General features: G+C 42.0%; 1 protein-coding gene across 1 annotated transcript in view; it reads right to left on the bottom strand.

The window, feature by feature from the left end:
- Positions 1–4,599: 4,599 nt before the first annotated feature.
- TENM3 (teneurin transmembrane protein 3) overlaps positions 4,600–19,406 on the bottom strand; it is a 672,586-nt gene continuing 657,779 nt past the window's right edge. Inside the window, exons 27-29 of the mRNA XM_006834421.1 lie at positions 13,938–15,549; positions 7,387–7,517; positions 4,600–5,355 (exon numbers count right to left, since the gene is read on the bottom strand). Coding sequence (XP_006834484.1) covers positions 4,600–5,355; positions 7,387–7,517; positions 13,938–15,549 — 2,499 coding nt within the window. The remainder of the gene's footprint in view (positions 5,356–7,386; positions 7,518–13,937; positions 15,550–19,406) is intronic.

The following is a 19,406-nucleotide window of genomic DNA, read 5'->3' as shown; positions in this document are numbered from 1 at the left end:
ATTAACATTGTGAGGGTGGTTTGCCCATCTGTGGCTGAGGATCTAGAACTATTGGCAGGCAGAGGGAATTCAGGGCATGTGCGCTGTCAGTGGCTCAGGGGCATCTCTGTATAATAAAAAATGCAAGTCATGACTAAATTATGGCAGCTTTGGAAAGACGGGATGCCCAGTAGGAATGGGGGTGGGAGACTAAGAGTAGTGAATGTGCTGTTGATGGGACAGCTTTGTTCACTGTGGAATGAGCCACTTCTGTGAACGTGGGCAACTCAATCAAACCTCCAGCTCGACTTCAGAATCTGAAAGTCCTTTCTGGCTTCAGCTTTCAGAATTAGACACATTTCTTGGAGTTGGGTGCTTAAAAGATTATTCCTTTAGATTTTGGATGTCTGTGGAGGGGATAAGATCTAGCTAGGCTGCTCTTCCAGGTTTCTCATGGGTGGGCTCAATCTCCTCTGTTGGAGTTCATATGGCATCCCACACCACCCCAGGTAGGGGCTGGCAGGTTTTTGGAATCCTGGCCCCCTCTGCACTATAGCTAGTGAACACTGTACACCCTGCCCACATGGCTTTGCTACAAACCCAATAGGATGTGGCTCAAGGTCTTCCCGGTTTCCTCTTTTGGATTCCTTCATTTCAAAAGTACCTCACACAACTGATTTCTGAACAGGTGAGTGAAAACAGCTTCTTTTGGGAGCAGATCCAGGACAAAAGGAGAGAAAAAAAAAAAGATGGTGACTAGAGAGATCAGTGAACTTGCTTAGGGAATTCATCAAAGGCAGATTTTTCTTAAAAGTGACTGGGACTGGCCTTGATTGGAAGTGTTTATATTCAAGTGGACTTACGTTCCGGTTTTGCCCTTAAAACCACATGCACTTATCAGGTAAATAAATGGATGCCTGTACATTTCACAGAATGTGGCAGCTTATCCTATAGGCAGACAATGATATTCTTAGACAACGATTACCTACAATGTATTATTATGATGATTTTTTTTTTTTTGGATCTGCCCAGTTATTACTTTCAAGAAAAGCTGTGTAGAGAATGAAAGTACTAGTTCATATGCGTTCTCCTGATTAATGTAGATCAGCTTTTCTGGGTTTCTCAGTTTGAACAGTTTAAACTGTAATTCAAGGAGGAGAAAAAAAAACAAAAAAAAACGCTCCGTTTGCCAAGTGGAGTGACCTGATTCTTGTTGGATCAACATGTTATCAAGTTGTGGTTGTCACTACAAAGTAAGTGTGATGAAGTCTGCCTCCTCAGACTAAAATCAAAGCCCTGGCCTGCCAGCCCAGAACTGCTGAACTAAGCATCCCCTAATCAGTCGGTCTATATGTAGATTCAGACATCTCCAGGAGGCTGGGAGCCTATCAGGCCCAAACTGATTATTCTAATCAAGTGTTTTAATTAAGTACACTTATTGCTAGGATTGCAGGCACCAGGCCAGCTCTCTAGTAGTAATGGGTGGGTTTTTTTTTTTGTTGTTGGTTTTTTTAAAATTCTTTACAGTGATAGTGTTTGGTGTTGTGGGGGTGTATTTAGCGTTCTTCCAAAGTAGGCCACGGGAGAGTCTCTTGCGAAGTACACTATGCTGAGCTGGCAGTCTGGCCAGTGGACCAAAAAAAAAAAAAAGAATAAAAGATATTACCCACTGGGTTGCAGATGAATCAATACCCCAACAACTGCATCTGTTTGCATCCTCTACTTGAAACACAAAAGCAATACTGTCTAGCACAAGATATAAGAAATATATAAACACACACACATTGGGTTGGCTTTTATTGGAATGCCTAGATGCAATCTATAGTCATCAAGTTATGGAAAATTCAGGTCACATATAAAGTTAAGAAGGCAAATGAAAAGAACAATACAAATCAGACAAAATTTACATCTCAAAATATCATGAAAGCATTTTTGATTGGCTTTGCCTAAAATACTTTGAATATCAATTTTTTTTTTTTGTAAGCTAATTCTTTTCATTATACAGTACCCCGCCCTCCCCCAAACTATTAGAAAAAGGTCTTTTGTTTACATATTCCCCAAGGTCACTATTTCTTGTAAAAGCATGTCCAGATCACAAGTCTTTTTAGAAAGAAATAGGCTCATTATACCTACTAACAAGACACTAATTGGGTTGATTTGACTTCATGTAAAATAAGCACCAGGAGATACTCCAAATCTGTTATTTACCGGTGCCAATGTAAGGGACCAGTCCGGGTCAAGAAGAGGATCAGACTGCCATTTGACTTCTGTCATGTGGTACACGCTTTTCACGGTCAATACATCAGAAACATTTCTGAGAAGTTAGATTCAGAGCCTATTTCACCCAAAAGTACTTACAGCATGCTAAATACAGTCCTGCAGTAGTTCCACCGGACAGAACCGCAAATACCTAAGTTAACAGTTAAAAAATAAAATGTAAAACAGAGCCATGTTTATGTGGTTTCAAATCTCATAGTTTCTAAATTTGGGCTTCATCATACTCGCCAAAGGATCTCCAGGATAAAAAATATTAATGCTAATCTGTGCTTTCATTCTAATAAAATATCAGCATTCATTAGATTAATTACTTCGGTATGCTCTACCAAATACACAAAGACAGTAATAGCACTGATACTGTAAATTCAGTAGCTATTTTGAAACTTTCCCAGCCAATCTGTTTAATAAACACGCCTACTGTGCAATTTAGAGTATGTGATACATACAAAGCAGTTAGAAAATTATTTTCAATACATCACTTGAACCTTTATATTTACGACATGTTCACTTGCTATATTTTATCACCATTATACATAGAGGAAAACAGTGTGTACTATAGCTCAATGAACTGAGAAATATTTTCTAAAAATATTTTTGTGGCTGAATTTAGTGCTCACGAATGTGATTTGCGAGAGCGGCTGAGCCCGCACAGAAGTGCAGATGGCGGCGCCGCCGCTGCACAGAGCAGGAGGGACGCTGGTTCTGCCACGGGGGCTTCCCCCACACAGAGCAGAGGCTGCCATTCAAAACCAGCTCCCAGGGGGTTTGGTCATGTGGGTTCACAGGAGCTTTTGTCTCCCTTGTTTTTTCTGTCCCTCTTGATGACCCGAGGGTTCAAACCCAAGACTAGCAGAGTGACCCTGACCTCCTCCATCTGGCTCTCTCACCACTACTTGGTGTCTGCCATATTTTCTGGGTCTTAAGAAGACACGTGTTTATGGTCAAGCCATCGCATGCCTCCCTCCTCACAAATGTTTCCCCAGAATCTGATGCGGTCTCCTCCATCATGAAACTGAGCATCGAGAAAGAACAACAGTAAAAAAAAACAACAAAAAAAACCCGTGGTGAAACGTATCAACTCTCCATTTACTGTTCGGGTGAAGAGAGGGCCAGGGAATCCCTCCTCACCCTGTTCTCACATCTGCCTTTACAGTCCACCAGTCTTACTTTTCTCCTGTGCCTCTTAGTAGATAAGGTTGAGGGCACTGGTTTGATGAAAAAGAGAAGGAAGAGAAAGGAGCAGTTCTCTGATTAGCCACCCACATAGGATTGCACTGTCCTATCCGTCTAATGATAGAAAGTTGCACATTTTCTCATCCTAATACAAAAATATTAACACTTCTGGACATTATAGGCATAAGTTGTTATATCTCTACAATATAATATTTTATACTGTACAGCTATAACAGATAACAAAAGGTGCAATCCTTTTAAAAAAATCACACAGTTCACATGTTTTTATCATTTTATTTTTAAGTATAAACTTTTTAAACACTTTACATAAATTAACTCCTCTGAGACTAATATTTGATGTACAGTAAATTGTAATTCATATAAAAATCCATAAACAACTTGTCTCACATAATTTACAAAAAAATCAGGTTTTCCTTTGCTTATCGGTGACTAGGATTCTATTTGCCAGTTTTTGTTTTTTTCCCCCCAAGGCAAACCATGTTAGCATTGTAAAATCCGTTATTAAATCCCCGCCTTGTCCGACGTAGTCGCAGAAGTCGCTTGTGCCAAAGTCCTTTCACAAAGCAGCACAGGTAAAGCAGTTGGGTTGTTTATAAACTTTGCCCCACATTTTAAAATTAAGATATATATCACATCCTACGCTGATAGACTACTTCTTGTAAGCAAAGGTCGACAATTCGAGAATATTTGGAAGCACTGTATGCATTTTTTTGTTATTATTATTTAGTTAGATACAGTGCCTCAAAGGAACAGAGAGCCTATCACAAAATGTTTAGGCTTTTGTTTCCTTTAATTTTTTTTTTTCCTGTTAATACTTTCAGTCCAACTGAGTGCAGAGATATGCGTATGTAAACATATTCTTTAAAGCCGATCACCTTTTAAGGTCATTCAGAAAAAAAGTTGTTCTCTCTCTTTCTCTTTTTTTTTTTTCTTTCTTTATTTTTTTTTGTGGATTTTTTTTTTTTTTAATAGCAGTATTATTCTCAAGGGAGGCTCCTCTGTCTCGGAGAGTCCAATTCAGATTGTGCTACAGAAAAATCTGAGCAGAGGTGTGGTTTAGGCTCAAGAGAAATGCAGCAAACGGGTGTGGTCGTCTTCTCAGAAGAGGATGGCGCGCCGTCTGTTGGCAGCCTGGGCGGGCCCAGGGTGTTACCTCTTCCCGATCTCGCTTTGCCTGAGGAACTGGATGTTGTTGGCGCTGTCGGCCAGCTCGGGGTACTGCTCCACGGAGAGTACGTAGTACCCGTCGTAGCCCTGCACCTTGCCGGCGCTCAGCAGCTGCCGCTTTTCGCCCTCCGTCCAGAGGCGCGCACCCTCCTCGCCGTCGCGCACGCGCTGTTGCTCGCGCGCCCAGGCCCGGGCCAGAGCGCGCTGCCGCGCCTGCTCCAAGATGCGCGCCTTCTCCTCGTCCAGCGTCATGCCGTAGCGCACGTGCAGCGCCAGCGCGCCGAACTGCATCTCCACGTCGGCGAACCTGCGAGTCCTGCCGTTGACCACGGTGGTGGACTGCGATACGGTTACGTTGATGCCGTTCTCCAGGGCCTTGCGCCCGCTTGTCAGCCGCAGCGTGCCCAGGTCGCTCTCGGGTGTGGTAGTCTTGATGAAGTAGTGCGTGTCCTTGCCCTCGATGGTAAAGTGCAGGTTCTCCAGGTAGAAGGCGTTGTTGAGCACAGCCGCCACTTTGATGCAGTCCTCGTTGGCTATGTTGAGCACGTTGGTCTGCACGCGGCCTTGACTCACCGCCAGCATGACGCCCTTGCCGATCAGCGACTTGACGGTGGCGAACCACAGCCACGACTGCTCGCCGCCAGCCTTGCGCCTGCTCACCTGCACCTCGGCCATCTTCCCCAGGGACAGGAAAGCCTTGGCTTGTCTCGACACTTGCTGCTGGACTCCAAAGATGGGCTGAAAAGAACAAAAGAGATGGTGTAGAGCACATCTGCAGCACTTAATTGCTGAGGAGCCAGGCTTCCAGGCGAGGCTCCTGCTATTGACAAAGAGGAGCAGCCCTGGTGCAGAGCGCCAAGGAGTTTATTAAAACCCGCCCTGGATCTTTACAGATGAAAATTCTGGGTGGGGAAATACTTTCAAGATTCACTAACCTCAACTTGATCCCAATGTTTTTCTGAAATGTAAAATCCTGTGTATTGCCATAAAGCTTTTCAGTTCTTAGCGTGGGCAAAATATTTATGTTTTTAGGTTTTTGCTTACAATATCTAGATGCTCTAAAATATCCAGAGTCACCCCATTTGGGGAATACAGCTAATCAGGTTTTCCTTCTCAACATCTTTCTCTGTGGAAGAAAGTACCACACAGTGAGAAGGATTTGAAAGACTGGGCCTTCGCATTGGGCCCCATTTTGTATGCTTTGAAATGCCTGTGTTTTAATTTAGGTAAATTCTGTCTCCTCTCCTAGTGAACATAGTTTGCAGCTGCATTTCACCAGGATAAACTGCAGGACTAAAGTGCACAAGAATGAATGGACAGGGGGACAGCTGGGAATGAGTATGTATTACTTTAGGAAAACAGTTATTTTCACAGACTTGAGGACAGTGGGCCATCTACATTGGCAAATGTTTTAAATCGGGGGCATCTTAACTCAGTCATTTCTTACACTAACAGATGTTTGTCTGGCCAGTGTTTCCCAAATGGAAACATCTGTTTCATTTGCAGCAGTGAAAGAAACATTTGTTTTTCTGCACTTGGGGCAAGCAGCCTCATTGTCTTTGCCAGCCATTCCCTAAGCTGTCCTTATGGTGCACTTTTCTTGACAGAGAACTTGAACCATATTTAAAAGGCTGTCCAGGAAAAAAGTTGGCAAGCCCATTTGTGCAGTTAAGACTTAAGTGTTTTCAGACTTGTTGGAAAGTCTTATGTAATTAAGGCATGATTCTTCAAATGCATTGGGAAACTTTTCAGCATGTCTTCATGGCGCTTTATCAGTGGAGATATATTTGCAATTAGAACTGTTAGAATGGTTCCTAGATCTTTTGAGACTCTTAGGGTTTTGTCTTTTAAATATAAAGGTGAGATCTGAAAAGGGAATTGCTTTTAGGTTAAGTATCAGACATGTACCAGAAAACAGAGGAATTACCATTGCATGTCTGATCGTTGTATGTGTGTGTTAACCGTGATTGGCTTTCCTGTCTTCATTGAAATTGTACGCAATTGCTCAAGGGTGTAAAATGAATCTTTCTTAGAAACTCTCTTCTCCTTATCATTATGGGGTAACCCAATTTCTTGATCTCTAATTATTCTCGCTTTAAGCTACAAATGCTGGTGTTTTGTGGTGCATTCCTTTTTGAGCTCTGAGTGGTGGGAATTAAAAGCGCCATTTTCTGAAATGGCAGCTTTGACTCTGCAATTTCCATTCTGTCTCTTTTATTTCTCAGAACAGCTATAGGCTTCCTGATCTATTCTTTTCAGGAAAATTCCATAAACACGCCGCTGCTGGTGGAGCCTTAGCCAGAGTACATTTTATTTTGCATCTTTCCCCCATGAAACACTGCTGATAGTGTAAAGCAGCTGAACTTTGTGGCATTGTTTGTGGGCTGCTAATTTGTAATATGCATCCTCTGCCCTCCTGTTTATTGTGCCTTTGCCGTCAGGTCCCAGGTGCCATAAATGTGCTTTCATGAGGTTCTCTGTAGAAACCCGGCACTCAGAAATGAGCTGCTGCATTTTATTACCCTTTTGATAATGATTTTCTATGTTTTATTAGCATCACTAAACCCAGATTTAAGCCTGTTTAACAGGCCTCTGGTTTGCTGAAAAGAAATGCAAAGGAAATGTTGTGTTTCTCTTGCCTAAAACAGTCAGAAAAGTAAAAACTGTCTATGGTAGAGTTTTCACAAGGGTAGTTTGGTTAAATATGGGTGACTAAGACACCAGTAAGTCATTTATCACGTTTTCCTAGTTTTGCTTTTTGTCCCTTACCGGTATATCATCCCACTGCTGACTCTTCACAAGTTCGTAAGAAGGCTCAGTTAAATCAAATTTGGGAACAGGGAATCCAGGAATAGCATTGTGCAGATGGAAGCCAAATGTCACCAGCCAGCTGTTAACATCTAGGAGAAGAATGTTCAAAATGAAAGGTGTTAAGAGTTTATTTTTGCATTTATAAATTTAAATTCTTGTATTTAACAACAACAACAACAAACCTGTATATAGATAACCTGAAAAGGAGCACATGTTTGCTTTCAACCTATAATCCCAAACCTATGTTTAGACGTGAAGACAACAACCTATAAAGCAGAACTACGGGAAGGGCAACAGGAAATACAGAATAATGATGTTCACTTAGACAGCCTGAATACACTGCCATACGTTCTACGTTGCCTCCTGTGTTGGGAATAGTGATCAAAAGAGCAATAACCATGCACAGCAGCATGGAAAAGACATCGCTGTAGAAAACAAATAAAATTTGTTTGTCGTTAGTAAATGCTGGTCTTAAATGGAAGTTGTGTGTTATTAGCCTTCAAAAGTGGTTGCCCAAGGATATGCGGACTTTCACAATGCATTTTCTATTAATAAAGACCTGAAATTGAGAGTATTAAAATCAACCGTTGATTCTTAATCAAAGATGAATGCTGAAAGCTGGCAAAACTGGCCAAGGGCACAGAAGTTCTGATTACCATCAGCAATGACTTCAAAGGCTTGCTGTGCACAGGTGGAGACAAACTTTTTGGAGAAAGAACCTGGAAACCTTTAAAATGGTATTTTAAAATATTGCCATGTGACTCCAAAAGCCATTAAGCCCAGAATAAGGCTTTTATTCTATTCGGGAGGTTATAATGTTACAGAACTACTCAGCAGGCTTGCAGCTTTATGAGTACAGTTGGGTGTAGATTATTTTATATATTAAGCACATTGCTGGAAAATTTGAAATTGCATTTCACCTAATATATTTTATGCTGTTCCATCTCTCTTTTGATGTTTTTCAGAAAATGCTGCTATAGCATTCCCTGCAGTCCATGTTGCTAGGAGAGGATGAATTTAGGAGCTATGGGCTTTCCAGCCTTGCAGTCGGCCCCTGTCAACACCTCTTAAATAACCAGTGGTAAACTGCTTGTCAGAATGATGGAGAGCCACTTGTTTCCCATTTCCTTCTCTAGGGCACAAACTTTCACCTCATCGCCAGGCTGGCAGGTCCTTTGTCCAGGCTATGAAACCAGTGGTATTTCCCTCCTTTAAAAGGGGTGGTGGTGAGGGAGAAAAGTCCCATGTTCATCATGTGGCAGGGAAAGTGATTAATTTTTTGTGTGAGTGTATATCAGATTACAAGACCTTATGTTTTGTGGAAACTTCTCCAAACGTTAGAGTATTTGGGGCAAAAGTTCCTTACTCTGAACAAAGTCTGGAAAACAGTGACAATCAGAGGGTCTTAAGTATTGAAAAGTATTGCAAAAATAATGGGACTTAGAATGCAGATGCTTATTGAAAATCCTTCAGTGAGAATACGCTAAGGTTGTTGGTGAATCACGATGGTGAAGGGAGGGATTTTCAGCTGGTTCACATTGAAGAGAACCAGAAAAGCTTAGCAGTCTGGGAACAAGAAGTAGGAGGCAGATGTGAAATGAAAAGGGTGCCGCAGTCTGAGAGCTGCACTAAGTACTGAAAGACATCTCAGTCTGTCTCAAATACTGAGCTTGAAAAGAGGCAGCCTGGAGGAACAGCTAACACAAGTCAAAACAAAAGAAAAAAGAAAACAGGAAAAGAGCCCTGTTCTAGGAAACATACTTATAAATGTGGTTGTTGTTGTTGTTAAGTGCTGTTGAATCAATTCTGACCCATAGTGACCCTCTATAGGGTTTCCAAGGAGCAGCTGGTGAGCTTGAACCACCAACTTTGCAGTTCAAATGACTGCAGTCTGATGCATTAGCCCACAGGGCCACACCAGGACTCCTCTGTAAATGTGGTAGCAAGGTTAATTTAGGCTTAACCCAAGCCATGGTATTTTCAATGACTTCATATGCATGTGAAAGTTTGACAGTGAATAAAGAAGGCTGTATAAGAAATGATGCATTTGAGTTATGGTGTTGAAGGAGAACATAAAAAGTACCATGCACTGCCAAAAGAACAAACCAATCTGTGTTGGAAGAAGTACAGAATGCTGCTTGGAAGCCAGGATGGCCAGACTTCATCTCTTATACTTTAGACATATTATCAGGTGGGATCAGTCCCTAGAGAAGGATACCATGGTTGGTAAAGCAGATGGTCAGAGAAAAAGAGGAAGACCCCCAACGAGATGGATTGTCACAGTGACAGTGGCAATGGGCTCAAGTGTAGCAACAATTGTGAGGTTGGCGTCTGACCTGGCAGTGTTTTTTTCTTTTGTGTAGAAGGTACTGACTCGACAGCACCTAACAACAACAATAAAAATTTAGGTATGGAAGGTGGAAGCAGAGGAAACCAGATCTTTGGAGTAGAGAATGAGTGAAGAAATCAGCTCACTAAAGGGAACTATATTAGTAGTCCTTGAAAGGAAATGGTCTCCAGTTTACATCCTGGCTGTTTGTGGTGTTATTCATCTTTTAAATCTGTGCAAAGCTGAAGCAGTAGCATGCACTAAACTTGGAAAGATCTTCAATCTGTACTCCTTAAATTACTCCCAATGGAGGTGCACAAGAACGCCCAAAATTAAGATAGTACCCATTTGACCCAGCTTTGATGAATTTATGATCAGAACTTGACTAGAAAAAGATAAAGAAATTTGATACAGGAAGCAAGTGGCAATTGCTGCAATTTGATGAACTTGAGTTTTACTATGGATGTTGTAGCTCAAAATACCAACCAAGAGGGAAACAGTCTTCACATCAAGGATCAAGTCTCAGTACACAGGGTTGATAGGGATGGGCAACTTAGACAATGGCTACATAAAATGGAGAGGGAATGGGGCCATAAAGACATGAAGGGACTGGCTTACAACCTTTCAAAAGGGAGTTTAGTTTCAGTGTGAGTGGCAGGGATGGTAGAATCCCCACTGAATAATTTTCATCTGATCTAGATGGGACTGGTAAAAGGAAATGGGGATAGGATTCTTTTAATTCAAAAGTGAGTAATTATTAGCATGATTAATTGTGATTGTCACAACTCTAAAGGTAGAAGATGTATAACAAAAAGGGGGAGTAGTTAATCTTAATTTTCAGGAACAGAAGACCCTAGGACCATCAAAAGGGAAGAGCATGAGAAGAACATGGGATCCTAACCAGAGAAGCAGTGACAACAGAGATGGAGGCAGAGATGAGGACATGGAGAAATAGTGCAGCTGAGGACTCCAGACTCATGGAAAGAGAAAGGCTGTGTGCTGGTGGCCAGGAGGCAGGCTTAAAGAATGTGCCCTTTGTTTGTTTAAATGATTATATATTCCTGAGTGTTTTTGTGTACATAAAAAAAAAAAAAAATGGAATGGAAGCAGATACTGTTAAATGATGATGCATGTAGAGGATTGTAATCATTGCAATGATACAAAATATGACTGGTTGAGTGCAAAATCAATGCTCCGCCATGTAAACTATCACTCAATTCATAATAAAAGCTTTAAAAAAATTACTCCAACTGGCAGAAAAAATAATATGCCTGTTAGTAATGTTACTGTTCACGAGCTACACTAAATGGCCATAAACCCAGTGGTGTGAGAGGATAGAAGAAATGGGAATAGAAAATGGGTCCATTGTCTAAGCATCTGATGGGAGAAAGTGATTCATTACTGTTCTGAGGTGACGGTAGTGAAGAGGGAATTTAAAATAGCCCAAGGATGAGAGAATGTTTCACAATGTATTGCGTCACATTGATTCTCTCCATTAGAACTCTACACATGCTATAAAAACCAGGATCACACTGTTGGTAAGGGTGTATGCCATCAGCTTGCTTCTGAGGCTGTAAATCTTTATGGAAGCAGGAAGTCTCTTCTTTCTCCCTAGGAGCAAATGGGAGGCTCAAACCGCTGACCTCTGGTTTGCAGTCAAGTGCTTAGCATACATACAGTCACTACACTCTCATCTGTAAGGTAGTTACTATGTAAAAAGCAGAACTATATATGGTATATTTTACACCATAAAGTTGTTAAGTGCTGTTGAGTTGGTTCCAACTCATAGCCACTCCATAGTGGGTTTCTGAGGTTGTAAATCTTTGTGTGAGCAGATAATCTTATCTTTCTCCCTTGGAGTGGCTGGTGGACTCAAACTGCTAACGTTATGGTTCACAGTTCAGTGCTTATCCTACAGAGCTATTGCATTCCCATACTATATGATGGTGGTGGTTTTGTGCTGTTGAGTTGGTTCCTGACTCATAGCGACCCTTTATTATAGAGTTTCCAAGGCTGTCAATCTTTATGGGAGCAGAAAGTCTCATCTTTCTCCCGAGGAGCAGCTGGTGAATTTGGGTGGCTGACTTTGCAGTTAGCAGCCCAATTCATAACTCATTATGCCACCAGGGTGTTTTATACTATCAGGTGTTTGTTGTTAAAGTGCTGTCAAGTTGGTTCTAACTCATAGTGATCCTGTATAGGGTTTCTGAAGATTGGCTTGTGGGTTTGAACCAGCAACCTTGTGGTTAGCGGTCAAGTGCTTATCCTACAGTGCCACACCAGGACTCCATAAACCCATTTTTTAGATCAGGAAACTGATAAAATGACTTACAAGGATAAGTGACTTGGAGTCGTTTCCAACTTAACAGTCGTTTCCTCATAAAACCCTGTAAAGGGTTTATGAGGCTTTCTCCCACGCAGCTGCTTATGGCCTCAAAATGCCGACCTTGTGGTCAGCAGTCCAGTACTTATCCTAAATCCATGCAATATGTAGGAGGGGAATTGGGATTGGAGTTTCCATTACAGGACTCTGAATTCATTATGGTTTCTGCTCTCCCATGTTATTTTCTTTCCTTCATTGACTCGATTCAATGTTTGCGTTTGTTAGGGATTGAATTGTGCCCCTTCAAAGACAAGTGTTGTAAATCCTGACCCCTATTCCTGTGTTTATAATTCCTCTTGGAAATCAGTTTTCTTTCTTATGTTAATGATCCAGGATTAGTGGTGTTAAGTACTGTCAAGTCGGTTCCGACCCATAGTGACCCTGTGTACAGTTTCTGAGGGGCAGCTGGTGAACCTGAACTGCCGACCTTGCAGTTCAAACAGCTTTGCAGTCTGGCGTATTAACCCACAGCCCCACACCAGGATTAGTGTAGGATGTTTTAAATCAAGGTTTGTTGTGATATAAAAGAGCTGATTATGCAAGTAAGCAGAGATGGAAGAAAATAGATGCCAGGTCACCTGGAGATTACTAAGGAACAGAAGCGAAAAAGAGATGTGGACTTTCCTTCAGAGCCGACAGGGTAAGCTTTCCCTAAAAACTGGCACCTTGAATTTGATCTTCTGGTCTCCTAGCTGTGAGCAAATACATTTCTGTTTGTTAAAGCCACCCACTCATCGTATTTATGTTTTAGCAGCACTAGATAATTAAGAATATGCTATTTCAGAAAGATGTGGCTTTGGGAGTTGGCAGGCAGAATTCTTGTTAAGTGCTGTTGAGTTGGTTCTAACCCATAGAGATCCTATAAAATGTTTCCGAGGAGTGCCTGGTGGGTTTGATCTACTGACTTTAAGGTTACCAGCCCAGTGGTTATCCTACAGTGCTACACCTTGGCAGGCAGAACAGTAAATAATAAAGTATGTCTCAGTTTCCCTTTCCCTTTCTTTTTCCATAGAGAAATAAGCACATTTAAAAGATCAGACATTTGCGGTTTCCAATCCGTTGGGACCGGGCTGGTGAAAGGAAAATGGGGATAAGACTCCTGTGGTACAACAGTGAATAATTGCCATCAGGTCTGACTGTGAGGCTAGGAAATAGAGAGGTAGATATTTTTTGACAAAAGGAGGAGAATGATTAATTTTGCAGCCCAGGAGCGGAGGTCCCTGGGACCATCATCAAGTGAGAAGAATGGAGAGTGGGACCCTACCCAGAGAGGCAGTGACGCCAGGGATGGAGACAGAGAAGATGATGTGGACAGATGGAGCAGCTGGGGACACTGGACTCAGGGAGGGAGAGGGGCTGTGTTCCAGTGGCCAGGTGTTTGTGTATGTGTATGTATTATATGGGATAATATGATGATGCATGGAGGGGATTTCAATCATTGCAATGAAACGAAATATGATAGGATGAATGTAAAGCTGATGTTCTCCCATGTAAACCTGACAATAAAAACTTTTTGGAAAAAAAATAGTGAAAGCAGCTGTCACATCATAGGTGCTCAGCCAATGACAACAATAATCACCATTTTATTATTATCAAGAGTCTCAGATTCTTGAGCATTATTTTCGTTTAAGAATTAGCTATATGGGCTCTCACTTCTGGTAAGATGGCAGACTAGGTAAAAAAAAAAAAGACATTTGAGATTTCACAAAGTGTAAAGTTTAAAGAAAAGAACTTCTAGTTACTCTGTGTCAGTAACAGTAATTTAACACTTGGAAAGGGCAAAATAATTATGTTTACCTGTGATGTAGTCTTTCACATCATGGATTTTGCTTGCAGGATTGTTATTTCGAAACATATACAGGTTAAAAGGGGCTGGGTCCGTTCCAATTCTTTTCCAGATTTCGATGTCAGGTGTTGTCCATCGTCCTGCCAAAATGTCATAATCTCTTTCTCCAAAATGGATTAATTTGGTGAGTGGATCATACAAGCCACCATGGAATCCAATTACCAACTGAAAGTCGATATTGGAATCAAAGTAGATTTCACCATACGCAGTGTACTGAATCTGTTTTAACATAAGCCCATTGCTACTGAAAACAGCCAGTGGTGTCCCTGTATTGTCTGATGCAATGTAGAATTCATCTCCACTGCTGATTTCCATGGCAAAAAGATGTCCTTGGAGATCATAATAGAGGGAGGTAATTTCTGAACTTGAGTGGTTGTAGACATGGGTAATCCTAGTAGGGTAAGTTAGGTCTGCATAGAAAAACTGCAGGTGCTGTCCGAGACTAGTTTTGCTAGAAACACGCCTTCCCAGGCCATCATAACGATAGATCACGGTCCAACCACTGCCTTTACTGTAAACTCGAGTTAGAAGCCCCTTGGAGCTATATTCAAAGATTTCCGTGCCTCTCTGGCGCAGGAAACCATCTTCATCCAACCGATACTGAACATCACCCAGTCGTGTGATTCTGTCTCGCAGGTCATAACGGAGAGGTGTCAAGCGTGCACTGCTACTTGGGTTCAGTAGATGGAGGTTCCCATTCAGATCGTAGTTGTAACGCCACATGATCTTTTCATTCAGGTAAACTGTTTGGAGCTGTCCATCAACATCATATTCATAACCATATTTGGTGGTGTTGGCAAAGGGCCCTATCTTAATTTCTCTCTTGGTGACCCGGCCCATGTTATCATATTGAATTGTAATCCAGTACATGAGTGACCTGAATATCTCATATTGGATTTCCTTGATGCGGCCATGAGCATCAAAGTGCTTTGTGTAAGTCATTACAGCTGTGGAAATGATCTGGTTAATATCATAATATATCACTCCAAACTTTCCAAACTGCTCAACTTTTCCAGAAATGTCATCAAACTGGTAGAGATCAATGGGCAGTGGGGTTTCATTGATCACACCTTGCATGCTGGTCACTCGAAAGCTATTGTCATAGCTGTAGTCAAATCTCGCATTCACCATCCCATCTTCGCTAAAGCGGAAAATCTGCCTGTCAATCAGTGGGCCAATTTGCCTGTATCTGATGGTGCAAATAAAACCATCGCTCTGGAGGTTTACAGTTTTTAGGACTCCTGCTGTTTCATCATAGGTAAAACTGACTCTTGTGCTATCATACAGGATTTCTGAGAGCCTGGTCTGCCTTCTATATTTGAATAAGACCCTCCGACTAGTACCCAAGAAAGCCGTCTGCAGGAGTAGCCCTTCCTCATTGTAGTCTGTGATGATGGAGGCATTGCTTTCTGGGGGGTTGTATATATTCCGGTAATAGCCAATGGATCGGATGGTCTGCATGGTGTGGCGAGCCACACTGGGCATGGTGATGGCAGAGAGCCGGTCCCACATGTCATATTCAAAGATGTATTGTCGCTGGCTATGAAGCAGAAGAACCATGGACTGTAAAGAGAGAACATGTTGTTATCCAGTGTTTGTGAATGGGGGAAGCAAAAGCAGACGTAGTGACCACAAATACACAAACATTCCACTTGAGAAAATAATTTTCATTTTAATTGAGCTATCCTTGACCTTACATGTTGCTAAACGATTCCCTGCCTAATTTGCTTAGATGCTTAATTGTGAGGGGTTCTGCAATTAGTGACTCAAGATTCATAATGTGCTACTTGTCATGACTGTACCATTATTTTCCAAGCATTCACAGGGAAGCAGCAGATTGTCAATGGATTTGGATAAGTCATAACACAGACACAAGCAAAGCTGATTTAAAGACAACATCTCAAGGAGGAAACAGCATATGGGAAATGCAATCTTATTCATAATTAGCAATTATTTAGTAAGGTTGCTTTTCCCCTTCATTTGATTGAAGATCCATTCAAGTCATATTTTAATTCTCAGACATCTGAGGGAGGAGCAAAGCATTCAAAATAATAGTTTCATGAAGAAGAGGCATAAAATCAGCCAAAGATGATAATGTATATATAAAATACCAGTGTCAACAAACATTGTTAAATCAATCATATTGTGAATGAGAACTATGAACACCTTTCATATAAACATGACTACAGTTTTTTGTTTTTTTTTTTTAAATAAAGTCTTACACATCTGTAATAACAAAGTCTACATTTTAATATTTCCTTTTTGAGTACCAAATTTGACTTGTACCTCAGGTGCTATAAGCATAGTTTCTGGGCTATATACTATTTTGTTGCTAAATTCTAATGTGAATAACTGTATAAATATAAGGTCTGCCTGTTTCACGAGTCATTGCAGAAAGATAACATGAGACTGGTTGAGGAAAGCTCAATAGTAACACAGGACTTGGGACTGTTCTGCCTTCTGCAGAAGCTTCCTCTTAAACCTCTCACCCCAAATGGGAGGATGGTTAGGTTGGCAACCCTCTTCAATTCGTTGTGTATGAGACGAAGATATATAATTCCTAAGGACCTCAAGATAAATTTGAACCTCAAGGTCAGCAGTTCGAACTCACCAGCTGCTCCTTGGAAACCATGCAGAGTTGCTATGAGTTGGAACCAATTTGATAGCACTTAACCATAAGAGCAACAAGGCTCATTTTCCCCTTATTGCGTACCATATTCAACAGCATTTTGCATGACGTGGCCTCCTGTAGACTTGACCCTCCTCTACTCTCTGTGGATGTATCTAGGGGCCGTTTTTGTATACAGGCTGTGCACTAAATGTTCTAAGAATTGTTTCTAATAATTTTCATTCTTCCAAGAAGGCTTGGGATTATTGCTGAAACCCAAGCATTGCAGTCACCGAAAGTCATACTTGATGGTAATGAAATAGCATTTGTTTTGCTATGAATAAGTTTTGGGTTAGTGTGTCTCCTAGCAAGAAGATAGAAATAATGTGTGTGGGTTTTAGGGATTTGGGAGATGTCATGGATTGAATTGTGTCCCCTTAAAATATATGTCAATTAGGCTAGGCCATGATTTTCAGTGGATTGACAGTTGTGTTACCATGTAACCACCTACCACGATCTGCTGTGATCAGCCAATCAGTTGTAAGGGGATTAGGTGGGCTACAACACCCTTATTCAGGCCACAACCTGATTAAAAGGGGACTTTTGTGAAGTGCCATCGAGTCTGGTCAGACCCATTGTTGTTGTTAAGTGCCGTCGAGTCAGTTCCAACCCACACATAGTGACCCTGAACTGGGTTTCCGAGACTGTAAATCTTTATGGGAGCAGAAAGCCTCATCTTTCTCCCATAGAGCAGCTAGTAGTTTCGAACTGCTGACCTTGCAGTTCGCAGCCCGATTCGTAACCACTACGCTACCAGAGTTCCTGGTCCGACTCATAGCGACCCTGTATAGAGTTTCTGAAAAGCAGCAGGCAAGTTTCAACTGCCAGCCTTGTTGTTCAAACCAACCTTACAGTTCTGTGCTTATCCTACAGCACCACATGGGAGGGAAGTGCATCCTTGGATCTCAAGTTCCTACACTGGGAACCACCTAGACCCACAGGAAGACTGATGCCAAGGCATATAGAGATCTCCAAGGCATGCCAGGCCCACAGATGTTGAAAGGAGACAAGGACCTACCCTTCCCCCAGAACCAACAGAGAGAGTCTTCCTCTAGAGCTGGTGCCCTGAATTTGCACTTGTAGCCTCCCAAATTGTGAGAGAAAAAAATCTGTTTGTTAAAGCCACCTGCTTTTCATATTTGTTATAACAGCCCTCAATAAATAAGGTGAGATGATGCAGTTCTCGCTGGCTTCTCTGATCCCCACAGATGCCTGAGGTCACTTGATCTCAGTCATTTCGTGACTCCTTAGTAGTCTATGTTCCTTTGCTCCATTTAAGCATTACTATTAATTCTGCTCTGGTAGCGTAGTGGTTACGAATCGGGCTGCTGATCTCAGGGACAGCAGTTGGAAACTACCAGTTGTTCCGCGGGAGAAAGATGAGGCTTTCTGCTCCCGTAAAGATTTACAGTCTCAGAAACCCTGTACAGGGTCTCTATGAGACAGAATCGACTCCACTGCAGTAACCACCCACCATCATCAATTTTGGGAGTCTGGGGATTTATATTTGTTACTATTCCCTATAACACACTTTTTCCAAATTGGGAAAATGGTTTTGTAATTGAGCAGCGATCCTCTCCCAGCTTCCGCGAGTATCTGTGTATCAGAATTTGTTCTCAGAAAAGTGTATGTGTAGGAGCTGACTCTGGTCTCTCACCCAACAGCCAGCTGAATGAAGAACTCTAGAGTGGGGTGCTTAGTATGCAGGGAATCTGTCAGCTAATACGGATAGTCTTCTGTATCGGGGATGAATGTTCTAAAGAGAGAAGATGTTGTTGTTGTCAGGTGCCATCGAGTTGGAACCGACTCATAGCGACCCTATGCACAGCAGAACGAAATAATGTCTGATCCTGGGCCAACCTCACTACCGCTGCCACACTTGAGTCCATCAATGATGCCACTGGGCCAATCCATCTCGTTAGGGGTCTTCCTCTTTTTCTCTGACCCTCCACCTTACCCAGCATGACATCCTTCTCCAGCAACTGTTTCCTCCGGAAAATATGTCCAAAGTATGAGAGACGAAGCTTAGCCATCCTGGCCTCCAAGGAGCACTCTGGCTGCACTTCTTCCAAAACAGATCTATTGGTTCTTTTGGCAGTCCATGGCACTTTCAGTATTCTCCTCCAACACCACAACTCAAAGGCATCAATTCTTCTACGATCTAGATAGGCTCTCTTTTTGTAAGAAGAGAGGCTGGTAGATAGGGCCCTAGCTGGGAGCATTCAGAGGTGAGAGGCTCCCTTAAGAGAGACAGCATTCTTCAATGAACTTTGAACCTGAAAGTGGTTCTAAGGAAGAGAAATCTGCACAGGCTGTCCAGAATTAGATGGGATAGCACCAGAGCACAGGGTTCGGTTTAGGTGTCAGCATTCTGTAGCGCATTGTAAGTGAGCAACAAGACTGTAAGGGGAGCAAAACAATGGTGTGGCGGTGATATTCTTTGTATGGCAGAAGCTACTACGGGTGATGTGAGGGGAGGTGGAGGCAGAAACTGTTCAGAGTTTGTGACTTAGGCTGCTGTCTGAATTGGTGCTGATGTGCTTTGAGGTTTGAGAAGTTTCTGAACTCAAAAAAGAGAACGATTTCTTAGTGCTAAGGCTTGTCTCACAGGAAAATAAAACACTCCAGGTATGCCTTTTCTAAGTATGCTCTTTGGTGGATTACATTTTGCAAGCAAGGAATTCCAGGGAGATCATCCTTCCCTTTTTCTTTCCTTGGCCCCAGTCACCACCGGGAGCCTTGCATCATGCGA

Source organism: Chrysochloris asiatica, unplaced genomic scaffold, assembly GCF_000296735.1.
Source record: "Chrysochloris asiatica unplaced genomic scaffold, ChrAsi1.0 scaffold00011, whole genome shotgun sequence".
Lineage (NCBI taxonomy): Eukaryota > Metazoa > Chordata > Mammalia > Afrosoricida > Chrysochloridae > Chrysochloris > Chrysochloris asiatica.
The sequence above is the reverse complement of the archived record's forward strand: the minus strand, read 5'-3'. Positions and strand labels throughout refer to the sequence as shown.